General features: G+C 38.2%; 1 protein-coding gene across 6 annotated transcripts in view; it reads left to right on the top strand.

The window, feature by feature from the left end:
* LOC135202916 (aminopeptidase N-like) overlaps positions 1 to 14,402 on the top strand; it is a 69,678-nt gene that overhangs the window by 43,417 nt on the left and 11,859 nt on the right. For all 6 annotated transcript variants that reach the window (XM_064232373.1, XM_064232372.1, XM_064232371.1 and 3 more), the window contains exons 4-14: positions 2,017 to 2,225; positions 4,745 to 4,900; positions 5,434 to 5,564; positions 6,145 to 6,322; positions 7,033 to 7,216; positions 8,151 to 8,307; positions 9,594 to 9,675; positions 10,222 to 10,405; positions 10,655 to 10,991; positions 11,930 to 12,072; positions 12,736 to 12,926. In XM_064232373.1, coding sequence (XP_064088443.1) covers positions 2,017 to 2,225; positions 4,745 to 4,900; positions 5,434 to 5,564; positions 6,145 to 6,322; positions 7,033 to 7,216; positions 8,151 to 8,307; positions 9,594 to 9,675; positions 10,222 to 10,405; positions 10,655 to 10,991; positions 11,930 to 12,072; positions 12,736 to 12,926 — 1,952 coding nt within the window. The remainder of the gene's footprint in view (positions 1 to 2,016; positions 2,226 to 4,744; positions 4,901 to 5,433; positions 5,565 to 6,144; positions 6,323 to 7,032; positions 7,217 to 8,150; positions 8,308 to 9,593; positions 9,676 to 10,221; positions 10,406 to 10,654; positions 10,992 to 11,929; positions 12,073 to 12,735; positions 12,927 to 14,402) is intronic.

Genomic DNA, 14,402 nt, shown 5'->3' with positions numbered 1-14,402 from the left:
CGAGTGTAAGAGTAATTCTGAAGAGTAGAGAAATACTTTGCAAGCAGTGGTTCAAAACGAAGCGCAAAGAAATCAAATTTGTTTGTTTATATGGTGTTTACACGTTGCACGGCACCAGTGGTTATTCAGCAACGGGACCAACGGCTTTACGTGACTTCCGAACCACGGCGAGAGTGAACTTCTATCACCAGAAATACACATCTCTAACCGCTCAATGGAATGCCCGAGAATCGAACTCGCGGCTACCGAGGTGGCACCCCAACGCCATTCCCGACCACGCCACTGAGGCGCTCGAAATCAAGTTTGGGAGGCACTGGTTCCAACCAAAACAATTCCAGGATAGCGAAAGAACAAAAGAATTCAAGTTTGTCCTGTCACTTATAAATCCTGGCAGTGCCTCTCAGAATGAATGAATTGTGATGGGTCAGATTCTGAGTTTTGACAGCCACATAAGAGATGTATTTTAGGGTCAAAGGTATTTCATATTTCTTAAATCGAAATAACGTGACGATACCTGGTCCTTGGATAAGGACAGAAAAAAGTAGTCATTAACCAAGGGTATTTTTAACTATTGTCTGGCTGCATAGCGTGCTTGCAACAAAACTGCAGAAAAATGCTTCGCTTATCAAGGAATTCGGCCGACTTGAACACTAGTGCAAGTGTTGCTTGACTTGCTTTAAGAATTGCGTGAGGAGGAAATAAGCAACTTTGGTCACAGGTTTCTGTATTGTCCGTGACATCATAGACAGGCAAACGAGTCACAGTAATGATCTGGAGGCACCAAGGAGAAAGATTTGGTTGGCCGATAACGCCTCCTGGTCTGTGAGGAAGAGCGCAATGTTGGAATTTAAAAAAAAAAACCGTAAAATAACGATTCGAGGAAGTTGCTTATTTTCTGCAAGGCCCAAAAAAGTGATCCTCGGTACATATTTTGCAGGAAATTCTCTCTCTCTCTCTCTCTCTCTCTCTCTCTCTCTCTCTCTCTCTCCACTAGAACAAGATAAGAGCACACGATGCCTCCTCGGATGGACTAACAAGTCTTTGAGACATCCTAGTCCTTGTAACTCCTTGTAACACACTGGTGATATATTGCTAACGTAAGCATAGAAACATTTAAAATACTGAAAGGCATAACAAAAGTAGACAGTAACCTATTTACATTAAACGAAAACCAGACGAGAAATAATGGATGGAAACTAGAACTGAAGAGATACAACACATCCCTTTGTGGGGTATTTCTTTACATACAAGATATGACACATGGAATAAACTGCCACCAGAAGTTGTAAACTGCAACAGTGTGGGAAAGTTAAAAAAAAAAAAAAAAAAAAAAAAAGCTAGACAAAATCATTAGGAGGACACTGTGAACGAACAGTGGAACCTGCTCCTTTAGGTAAGTGAGCACACTATGTCTCCTCGGATGGGCTAATAATTCAGCAAAGGGACCAACGGCTTTACGTGACTTCCGCACCACGTCAAGAGTGAACTTTTATCACCAGAAATACACATCTCTCACTCCTCAATGTAATGGCCGAGAATCGAACTCGCGACCACCGATGTGGGACGCCAACATCATACCAAGCACGCCACCGAGGGGCTAATTAAGAATTTGTAAAATAAAAAATAAATAAAAAGAATTTAATAGACTATTTGTAAAATAATTTTTTTAATAAAGAATTTGTAAAATAAAAAAATTATCAAATAGGAGCTGACTAAGAAAAATGGTCATACAGAACAGAATAGAAACAAAAATGAAAGAGTCCAAGGATCACATCCAACGATGGACTTTTCCTATAAATCCTTAAAATATTTTTCTCTACAATGACTGAAATTTGTCCTTACAAGAAACTTAACAAGTCTTTGAGACGTCCTAATCCTTTTAACTCCTTGTAACTCTTCTTTTGGACAATTGGCGCCCTCAGAGATAAGTGAGCACACGATGTCTCCTCGGATGGACCAACAGGTCTTTGAGACATCCTAATCTTTTTAACTCCTTGTAACTCTTCTTTTGGACAGTTGGCGCCTTTAGAGAACCGCGAGGGCCCGAGCTTGACGATCATCAGTCACACCTACGACAACGTCCGTCAGTTCTACATAGCCCACCTGTCGAAGCCGTTACAGGCTGGCAAGAAGTATGTCCTTTCGATGGAGTTCGACGGTTACCTCAACGACAAACTCTACGGCTTTTACAGGTCGACCTACACCGCCTCTGACGGAAGGAAGGTGTAAGTATTGCGCAGTTTCGTTTCACCTCCATAATTCTCCCCCTGAGGGTGGGCGGTTCCAGAGGTTGTGAACCTTGCTTTGATTCACTACTGTTGACTAAAACCAGTTATAGTAAATTCACTCAACCATGCATTTGATACTCTAGGGCCTAGCATATCAAATGCATGGTTGATGTGAATTAACCAAGTCAGCAGCACCACCAAAGATCTATACATTATTGTTATTGTTATTATTATTTGAATTTATGTACTTGGAATAAAACGCCCACTTCCTTGTTGTACAGTTTTGCACAATTATGCTTTGGTTCGTTCGTTTATACGGTATTTTTTCTTTTAAGATTTAAAGTCATTGCCTCGATCGTTTTTACATAAATGTTGTGTTCTAGTCAAGACCTTTCGTATATCTTTATGTTTGGTGTTCTCTTTAGTAAAGGTTTGCTAGGTAAATTCTTTAATAATAATAATATAATATATAATAAAATAATGATAATAATAGTAATAAGCACGATCCCAAGATCCCTGAAAAGGAACCTGGAAAAACTTAAATGCCTAAGTAGCTCCAGGACTCATGCAAAAGAGGGTGCTCCTAGGAACAGCTAACAGTGAGAAAAGTGATGGACTCCTAAGGAGGCAGGATGCAACCCGGAACCCCACCACACTTTAAAATAATGCCCAATCGAAAGGAATGACTGTGTTAGACCAAATAATAATAATATGCAACAGCCAGTACAGTAACAAGAGCGTCCCCTTGTATAACGATGTCGCCTTGTTGATAAAATTAAAATTCTTTCAGCAAACCGAACCAGACAGGCAATCATGCAAAGAGACTGTGGTTTATCTGACGTAAGAGAAAAATGCACAGAAACACTCATCCGTTATGGGGCAGGTATCACAATATATTGTGATCTGAATACGCAAGTCTGGTTGATAGCCTTGAGGATTGTATGTTTCGCAAGGCTTCAATTTTTTTCTTTGAACCTATCGTATTGTGATGAAAATGCTATAAAATCGATGGCAGTTATGTAGTATTACCAACATGAACTGCTTTTAATCATTTTAATGAATGTCCTATTCTCATCTGACGTGAATGCAGTCAGTCGATCGGCAAAGATAATCCTCGCCCTTTACTGTGAAGATACAAACAGTATATGCTGAACTTCAGCATATACTGTAAGGGATATTTTCCTTACGTGCAGTTAAGCGTACAGAATCATAGTCTGTTAATTAGAATAAGATTCATGAATAAAAATCAGGTTAACATTGCAATACGTATGCATGGTAAGGCTTAAGATCTGGACACGTTCTGTTTTTGTAATGATTACCTCGTCTGTGAATAAAGACCCACATAATGATTGCCTTACGTCATTTCTTCTAAGGAAAGGTGCAGACGCACCCAGAAACGTCATAATTTTCCCAGTATTAATATACAAGAACGTATTAACGCAAAGGAAATGGGAAATATATATAATTGCCCTATGTCATTTCCTCTGAGGAAAGGTATACAGACAAACCCAGAAACGTCTTATTTTTCCTAATATGAATGTGTAAGAATGTGTGAACGCACAGGAAATAGTAAATATGGCCTCTATGCTAAACTGCACTGAACAATTCAATGGCCATGTTAACTATTTTCTTATAAATTTGTATTAAAAATGAAGACGTTCCAGATGTGTCTGTAACTTTCCTTTGGCGAAATGAATACTGGCATCCGTTACTGGACAACGTCCCCCCCCCCCCCACCCCCAACCCCCAACCCCCAACCCCCAACCCCCAACCCCCAACCCGCAATCCCATAAGGAATTAATTATTCGACTGATGCAGCCATACGTTTTGAGAGTAACAACAACATTGATAATAACAACCACAGTTCACTTAGTGGAAACTTCGATGAAAAAGAAATTTGGGAATCATTTACCACAAATCTAAATGTAAAGGTTTGTTATTGTGCTGAAGTATTTTGAAAAGAGTAATTTAGACTCGAAAATTGGCAGCAGTCAAAGTAAAAGAAGCTGGACAGCTAAATAAGGAAAGGTGAAAACAAGTGGGACTTCTGCATAGAGGGTCTTATTGCAATGGTTTGTTTGCTTGTTTGTTTGGTGTTTATAAGTTGCATGGAACCAGTGGTTATTCAGCGACGGGACCAACGGCTTTACGTGACTTCCGAACCACGTCGAGACTGAACTTCTATCACCAGAAATACACATCTCTACAACTCAATGGAATGCCCGAGAATCGAACTCGCGGCCACTGAGGTGGCAGGTCAAGACCATACCGATCATGCCACTGAGGCGCCCTTTTTTTGCAATGGGGAGGTCTTGTGAGGCAAACTGTCTCAAAAATGTGTTTTAGTAAACAAATAGGTAATTTAAGATTGATTGTTCTGCAATTTGCTAAAACATCCCCCCACCAAATTATTGAATTTCTAAACAGTTCCAACCTGTTTTACATTTGATGTGAATTGTATTTGTACTGACTGATCTATCGTATTTAACTTTTTTTTCGTTTTTAATTTTCGAAAGGCTCCTAGCCTCGACGCAGTTCCAGCCAACAGACGCCCGGAGAGCCTTCCCCTGCTTCGACGAGCCGGGTCTCAAGGCGACTTTCGACATCTACCTCGGGAGGGAGGCCAACATGTCGTCTCTGTCAAATATGCCCAGACATGAGACCTTGCCTATGTAAGCCATTGTCAAGAAGTTTATCTGTGAAATTTTGACACTTACATTTTACAGAGAAAGAGAGACCTTTGACGTGTATCTCTCTAGCATCAGCACTTCGTTAAAACATATTCAGTAAGGTGATGAGTAGTCTTATAAGTGAAGTGCACTGTCCTTTGGAAAGTGGTTCTCCAATTCAGAATACTGCAGGTCACTAGTTTATAGCATGTGCTCAAAATTTTCATTGTTAAAAAATGGCACTTAGGTATAATTAAATCAATTAAATCCAAATGCAAGTTTAGTTCAATTTCTTTCAGAATTCTTCAGACAATGAAACAATCTCATCAGTATAGTTTTAACTCAAATAATTTAGAAATGAACAATAAGTTTACATGCTAACTGTTCAGAAAAGGGAAGACTACTTTCTACATGGGTTTCCCCAGCACCGTAACCTCACTTAACCCCTCCACCTGCTTTGCTTAATATTAAAGACCTTTTGAGCAACAGGTTTGTAAAAAAAAAAAAAAATGGAATTGACTCGTCTCTGTTTCCAGTGAGGGACAACCAGGCTGGTTCTGGGACCACTTCAACACCAGTGTCCCGACTTCGACTTACTTGGTCGCCTTTGTGATCAGCGACTTCGCCCACATGAACTCCACGAAGAATGACCACGTTCTCTTCAGAGGTGAGTTTCCTGCACCTTCAAGAGTGTGTCCAAAGGAATTGTTTTCAGATGAGGGGAAAACATTTTGCGTGGGGAAACTAAAAGATGGCCATGTTTAAAGTGAGCGAAGGGATACTTTTGAAAATGAAAAGATGAGAAGTGATGTAGCTGGGCTGAGGAGGGACGCTGATTATGTACCAGTTGATCAAGATAGGATTAGTAGAGGTGTAATCAATAATATAAATTTAAAGAGTACTTCAATTATTTAAATCAATGTAATAACTTTTTTTTTATTTAGCCTCAATTTATTTGTTTCCCTTTCCCTGCTAGTTCTTGGTAAGTTAATGAACATAGTAACAACCAAAAATATAGATAATGTTCAGGTTACAAATATAATGATTTCTTTTTTTTTATAGTTCTCCTTAGAATTCATGTGGATGTTGATCCAGTGTCAATGACCTTCTGGATGTGAATCACATAAAAGCCTCACATTTTGAACACTGATATTGATACAGTACTGTAATAGTAAAAGAAAAAAATTCAGAACAACCTTTACTCCTCCAAAAGAATCCTGAAATGAGTTTTGTAATCCATTTCGCAGTGTGGGCCCGCGAACAAGCCATCAAGCAAGCTGATTATGCTTTAAGAGCAGGACCCGACGTTTTGACATTCTTCGAAAAGTACTTCAAGCTTCCTTTCCCTCTGCCCAAGTCTGATATGATTGCCATTCCTGACTTCTCAGCTGGGGCCATGGAGAACTGGGGACTCATTACATACAGGTAGATTTTCTTCCAATTTTTGTTATGTTGGCATATTTGCTCTGAAGTACTTCTTGTTGTTGAATGGGTTCAGAATTTCAGTTGACTTTGGTGTTTTCCTATTTTACTCTATTAGGGAAATTTCTTGTTTTAGGATGTTTGCTCTTTTTTTTTTTCCTCTGCTGTCATAATTTAATTGTTTCAGATGGTCTGTGGCACCTTTCTCATCACAGCAGTTATTTTAATGTAATTTTTGTTGCATTTTTCACAATCATTTTCATTTATTCTTTTTGATGCCAAAGAGTTTGAGCTGATTTCTGAATGAGTTAATCTTAGCATTACTTAATGTCAGTTTGACTTCATTTTTTTGCCATTTTTCACCCCCAGAGAATTTTAATGTTTTAACATAGTTTTCCTCTGTCCATGAAATCCTTGTCAGCGTTAAGATATTTGTCAGAGTTGTACTCTGCAGTTACAGATTCATTCCATTTTAAAGTGCTATCTCTTTCTTTTTCACCGACAGTTTGGCCCCATTTTAAAACACTCCCTCACTGAGGGACTCTACTCCATTTTCAAATACTATTTATCAGTCAGTGGCAATCTGGCTCCATTTTGAACTATTCACTTTCATTCAGTGTCGTAGGTGGATCCCATCTTGAAATATTCACCTTAGCTCACTGTTAGCATTTGACATCATTCTAAATGAAATGCTCATTTCTGCTTATTGTCAGAGAGACAGCCATGCTGTACGACCCTGCCGTCTCTTCTGCCTCCAACAAGCAGCGAGTGCTGCAGGTGGTGGCCCACGAATTGGCCCACCAGTGGTTTGGGAATCTGGTGACACCCGAATGGTGGACAGACCTGTGGCTCAACGAAGGCTTCGCTTCGTTCATGGAATATGTCGGCTCTAATTCTGTGAGTATTTGGGATTTAGTTCTTTATTGTGTGATTTCATTTCATCCCAATGGTTTCGCCCTCCACTGGGGCCTCTTCCAAGGACCTTTATTGACTAAACATTTTGATCAAGATATAGTATATTATCCTTATGTTTACATTACCAGACATAAAATACAGTATTGTCTAATGTATAGTTCGTCAACAGACAACATCTAAGAAGGCTTAGTTGGTAATTTTGCAAATACCTACGGTAAGTTAGTAGATTACATAATTTGTACTATCGGTTTTTCATTGCAAGGAGAAAATGCTGGTCTGTCTTGAGTAAACCTAAAGCAATTATTTTTGTTATGTTGAATGCAGGCTGTTTCAGTTAGTTTTTCTAGTAAAATTACTATTTCTGCATATATTTGGAGATTTTGACCCTTACACTGAATTAAACATGCTCCAATGTGGTACTGAGATCATTGTGTTTCTGAACAGTAGCAACATTAAGCATGGCTGTTGCCAAGCAGGCAAATTTGAGGAGAGGATGAGAAAAACAGAAAGACAGTTGAAATATTCAAACTGATGCTGAATAATAGCATACTTTCAGTAATGTACACTAAAATATACACAGTAGTGTTTACTATTAAACACTGACTGAAGGAAAGTATGTAGGTGACAGACCTTGGGAGATATGCCTGAGAACAATGAAGGAAGTAGGAGAGGAACAATGGAATGTTCTGAGAGAACAGTTTTGGCAAGAATTTGCCGAGGACCAGTTTGTCCCCTGGGGGGATGTGGCAGTGATTGACTGACTGACCGAAATCATTTTGGGTAACAGTCCATATCTTTTATGTAATGGCATTCTTCTCTTGGGAAACAGCAACTATGTGGCCATTTTTGTTAGTTCTGAACATAATTGTGCACACATTGAACAATTAATAACAATGTTTTTTCTTGCTTTGCATAGTTTGAGCCTTCGTGGAAGATGATGGAACAAACGGTAATAGAAGACGTCCAGAATGTCTTCAGCCTCGATTGTCTGGAGTCCTCTCATCCAATCAGCATCCCTGTCAACCACCCAGACGAGATCAATGAAATTTTCGACCGCATCTCCTACAGTAAAGGTGAGAGGAAGAGGAGTTAGTACCTACTATGTGATTTGTAAACAAAGAAAGAGGCAGTTTTGTGTATGTGTGGATACAGTATTGTTTGTTGTGGGTATTTGGGTTCCAGGTCATCTCTGGAATGTAAACAGATTCCCTTCCCGGACGATTTATAGATCATTGTAGAGGCATGATTGATTACCTAAGATAGTGAAGTTCAGTGGCCCATTCCTTGTAACAATTGAGTCAGATGAGGGCAGCTCTGCATGACCTTGTCTCTTCACAAGAAATACTATATTCCCCTGAGTACTCATCAAGATTAAAATGTAACATCTCTAGCTATTCTCGCCCTGCCTTTGTATTCTGCTGATCCATATACGTACTACCATTTAGCAGTTTACAGTATGTACACTGTGTTACGCTGATTTATTACACTGGCGTTTAAAAAAGTAAAAGATTGTGACGGCATGAATCTAGAACAATACAAGATGGAATAGATGCATTTAATATCAATATTTTGTTTATTTGTAATGCACACATTTTTATGGAATCTAATAAAACACCTCACACTTTACCAGCACATAACAACAAGGAGAAGAAGACAGATGTAAAATGGAACCCTGCTAAAGTTAATAATTATAAATTAGGTAAAAATAACTGTTAAAGTTAATAACATTCATTTTAATAGTTCCATGAGTTTTTCCTTAAACAATCGAACTCAAAGCTAAGACTATTGAAACCATTTGCATTGAGGCTTGGCAGAGCCCAGGTTTCAAGAAAGTTGGTTTCTAATGCGTCTATCATTTGTCAGTGATGCCAGCTACTTGCAATGAAAACAAATGGTGTGTGGATGGACAGGGTGATGTGTGTTAATGGTTCAAGGGTAATTTATGATTAAAAGGGAGGGAACTGATTACAAATGGGAAAATAATTGTAATATTGGAGTTCATGGAATAAGCTGGTGAACTGACTCCATAGCTGAATTGGTACTAATGATTATTTGCCTGGCATTAATGGGTAAACGGTAGTGGCTGATGGGCGCCAGTGGTTGAATTAAAATGACAGCTAATAGATAACTGATAATGTACTTAAGGGCCAGTAAGGGCTCATAGGTCAGTAGTAGGTAGGCAAAATGGTATTGAGATACTTAATGACATTGGTTAGCATTGCTGATGTTAGTGGAAAAGAGGAATGTTATGGTTAATAATAAAACAGCTAAGAAAAGATTCCACTTGTGTGTGTGTGTGTGTGTGTGTGTGTGAAAGACAAAGTCAATCAATTGTTAAAACAAATCCCAACATTCGCAGGATCTTCCATCATCCGTATGATGAACTATTTCCTAACTCCCAGCACCTTCACCAAGGGACTCAGTAATTATCTCACTACTTTGTAAGTATGAGGATTTCTTTTGCACTTCATAGTTATAGATAATTTCATCAATGATTAACTATTTCATTTTTTTAGAGTTTATGGCAGCATGTGTGGACATTATGGGTTATGCATTTGTACAACAATAACCTATTCTGATCCACTGATTTCACTTCTCTTCAACCTTTGGTTCCTCTCTCCTCTCTGTGCCTTCATCTGGGGCTACACTTCCCTTAAGGCTTTCCCTCCCTTTTTCGTCGTCAGTTCTTCATGAACTTCTTAACTTTAGCCAGTCTCATATCTATCACTAACTTCCTTCTGTCAGTGATGTAACATTCCTAATTGTCATGTCCTTAAGTGAGCCATTTCTATTACAAACTTTACACTTGTCTCGGTTACTTTTCTTCATTCTTGGTTTTGCATCTGCCTTTGTTCCTTAAGTAGCTCATTTCCCCTCACACTGCACTTTTGTCTCTTACTTCACTTCCTTGGTGATCTCTTACCTAGTTATTCATCCTCACTCTTACCTCACTGGTGATCTGCCTCACATTGTTTTCTGTGTTCCAGAAAATACAAAAATGCTGAGCAAGATGATTTATGGAGGTTCCTGACAGAAGCAGGCCATGGAGACGGGACTTTGCCAAAATTCCTCACGGTGAAGAAGGTGATGGACACCTGGACCCTCCAAATGGGTTATCCAGTCATCAAAGTGGAAAGAAGTCCATCTGGCACTTCAGCTTCTGTAACACAGGTATGAGGAAGACAGTCAATTGAACTGAACTGGTGTGACACTGAAGCTTCTCTTTGGAAATTTCATGTTTTGAATTATTGTTTGGCAGCTGTGCCTTTACTTGTGTTGCATACTTTCCTCTTTTCTTTTTATAAGTTTTACTCAAAATGACAAAAGAGTGTACATGAAATAGGAGGAAATTTAAAAGATATAAGAATCAAGGAATTATATGCAAATGTAATCACAATTTATAATGGTCCTCCTCCACAGGAGCGCTTTTTATTAGTGAAAAATGAGAACTCCACTGATACTCATGACTACAAGTGGTGGGTACCTCTGACCTATACCAGTCAGGACAGCCCCAACTTCGCAGACACTCGTGCCAAAGTTTGGATGAATGATACCGAATCTGAGATCAGAATAAATTCCTTGCCTGCACGAGACAAGTGGGTTATCTTCAACTTACAGGAGACTGGATATTTCAGGGTCAACTATGATGACAACAACTGGAACTTGATTGTTCAACAGCTTGAAGAAAACCATGGTGTCATCAACATTATCAATCGAGCTCAGATTATTGATGACGCTCTTGATCTAGCCCGTGCTGGTATGTTGGAGAAGAAACCTTTTAGTGCTTTGCTTTGACCATTTAAGTAAAAGTTCATTGAGTTTCCCGAAGCAGAAGCTTCTGCTTAATTGTGATCTCGGCTAGTAGCATTATTTAATTTAAAGTTATGAATGAAGTTGGGTGTACAGCTCTATTTTCATCAGGGCTGTATTGATCATGAAAGAGAAAAAAAGAACCCCATAAAAAGAACCCTTATTAACAAATTTCCTCAAAATTCAGTTCAGTTTGTGTATGACTTTCTAGTGTTCAATTGTGAAAAAATACTGAAGACCAATCTGAATGTCTTCTGTAAGAAGCAAAAAGGTTATTCTACCGTTGATTATATCACCCAGTGATGCCATCTCTATTTATCAAAATTTCATTGGCCCTGAATATGAATAGTTAAATGCCATTTATTTCACATATATTAAACATAAACTAGATCTGCAAAAAATGTAAATTAAACACGAACTAAATCTGCAAAAAAATGTTAATTGTGAAAATGGAAAAACTGGTGAAATTGCTATTTGTTCATTCCTTCTCTTCTGGAGACACATTCAAAGTTTTTTTATACCCCAAACATTTGTAGTATACAATTGTACAGTTACTTACAGCCCAGTTGCTGAGAAATAACTTGGAGATTCATAACTCATTCGGCCTTCCAAGGTTCTCGGGAAATGTAACAGTTATTAGAAATAGCTGAAGTGATGTTTGAGTAAAAATCATGACTAGATTTATTCCTATTTAATCTTATGTAGCAAATATTGTATAGGTAAAAACTTGTATACAAACAATAATAAGTGTAAAATTGAGTGTTGACTGATCATATGCAATAGAAGCAGAAAAGAGTTAAACTAAGTTAGATGATAATAACACCCAGAAAGATGCATAATCATTCTGAATGTCAGTTCTTTTTACAATGCCATTTTTTCCAACAGGCCAGTTGTCGTATTCAACAGCTCTGAGCATCATTGCTTACTTGGCCAAAGAGACTGAATATATCCCCTGGGTTGCTACCTTGAATAACATGGGTTACTTGGACGGCATGTTCTCTACATCTGGAGCTTATGGATCATTTAAGGTAAGTTGCTGACTTGGAGACTGAAGATGTTGCCTTAAAGGTTGTTAATGTGCATCAGAGACAAGGAAAAGGTCATTGTGGTATTTCATGGTGTCCTTGAGACCAAAAATTCACACATTTGATCAGCAACCAAGGCGCCTCTTTTGGAACGAGGGAAGGGATTCATCAGCAGTTAGATCTATGTCCCTTTCAGCGATTGTTATTTATAGATTTTATTTACTACGCTAGTTTTTAAATAAGAGTTACGTACAGTGATAGAACTGAATCTGGTTCTCAGAATAGGATGCTCAGATGAAGATTTGAAAACTTAGGAGATGATTCACTAAAATAGAAGTGACCACACCTCTCTCCTTTTTCTTTTAGCAAACTTCATTTTGTCAAGTGAAATTTGGATCAACACCGACTTTACTTCTTAAGATGAGAAACAAATGATACAAAATTGAGATGCCGTCTGTTTAGAGAAACATACTCTAGACTTACTGAATGACTTGGAGACAATATATGTAATGAATAGACAAGTCTTTATTTCACAATTGTGCATGCTTGGTCTTCTGATTCATCTGTATGGTTCTGTGGCTTGAAAGCATTTAAAGAAAAAGTAGGTTTTCTCAGATTACAAGATTTTATTTGTTTATTTTTTAAAATCAATACTTTCTCTTCCAGAAATACATGCTTGACCTGCTAATTCCTCTCTACAACTCTGTGGGCTTCGAAGATAGTGTGAGCGACCCACATCTGACCCAGTTGAAGCGTGTACGGGCTCTGATGTGGGCTTGTAATCTTGGTTACCAAGACTGTGTCAATAAATCTCTGACCATGTACAGACAGTGGATGACCAACCCAGGGGATGTGAGGTAATTTTTCAAAGTTGAAGAATATCATCATCATCATCATCATCATCATCATTAATACCACATCCATGTCAGGTGTTCCCTTCATGGGATTAAATGTAAAATGAGTTCTCTTCCTTCCATTCTGCCTAGATCATGTTCACCCCTCATTCCCCTTTGGTCGAGGCCTTCATCTTTAGCATGTTGCGAAGGCGTGGTTAAGAAACTGTGTCTACAAACTTACTGATTTATTCAGAGAGCAAACAGAAATATAGTGCCTGACAAGAGGCAGACAAAACAGAGGTCACAATACAATCACTAGTGTTTGTTGAAGGATGGAAAGATGCATATAAATCAATGTACAAGACAAGACTGAAGCTATGGTACATATTTCTGAGGCTGACATTGAAATGTATGTGATAATAATGATACATTTAACATAACAATAATATGAATGAAAATATATGTACAAAAGATGCGTGACATATACTGTGTTTCTTGTATATGCGTTTTTGGTGCACAGAGATGTTTGTGAGGAGACTAGCCAGCCAGGGGATAGGATCTGCGTGGGATCCTACAAGCATTCTTTACGTTTTTTTATGAGCCACCTTATTGGACTTAATCCTGCCACTTCCTTATCTGGCCATCCCTTTTGGCTAATTGCTGTTTTCCCCTCAAAACATAACCAAGTTACCTCAGTCGTCAAAATGAAATTTAAAGAAATACTTTCCAGAAATAGCTGGGACCAGGAAGTGGTAAAATTCAAGAAATCACATTGCAGATTAAGCAATTGAGGACTGTTCATGAACAGTCAGAAGACTGACAATGAAGACAAGTTGACAACTAAAAATGTGAAGTTTGAGTCAAATGAGAATTATGAATACAGAATAATTGGGGCTGAATATTGATAATGATTAAACTATTCGAGGATAACTATTTTTAACTGCCACACTATTCAGGGGAAAGTAAAGTACATACTGAAACGGAATTAAATGACTGAACACTCACCTTGTGGTTGATTCATGAAATTTAGAGGGTGATGCCAACATGTATCTTTTTTTTGTTTGGACTACAGTTGTGTGTGTGAATGTGAGTGTATAGATGAGAGCTTAAATATATTTTAACTTCCTTTTATATGTAGATTTTATAGTGATAAGAATGTAGCATGACCTAAATGGACGTACGTATCTTATAAAAAGGTGGTTAGAGTGAACTGCAATTCTTGCATGGCAAGAATTGGATATTTTATAGCATGAGGTTGTAAATGCATGCCTTGCAATGCAGGAGTAGTAAGTAAGCATAGATACATATAAATATCTTTATACTGAACTGCAGTATACATAATTCTATCAGGTTTTAGGAAAGATAATAAGTAATGGATATACAGTGGTACCTCGAGATACGAAAGGCTCAACTTACGAAAAACTCGAGATATGAAAGCCGATACGAAAAATTTAACGGCTCTACATACGAAAGGTTTTCAAGATACGAAGGTTTCTG

This window comes from Macrobrachium nipponense, chromosome 33 (genome assembly GCF_015104395.2).
Source record: "Macrobrachium nipponense isolate FS-2020 chromosome 33, ASM1510439v2, whole genome shotgun sequence".
Classification (NCBI taxonomy): domain Eukaryota; kingdom Metazoa; phylum Arthropoda; class Malacostraca; order Decapoda; family Palaemonidae; genus Macrobrachium; species Macrobrachium nipponense.
The sequence above is the reverse complement of the archived record's forward strand: the minus strand, read 5'-3'. Positions and strand labels throughout refer to the sequence as shown.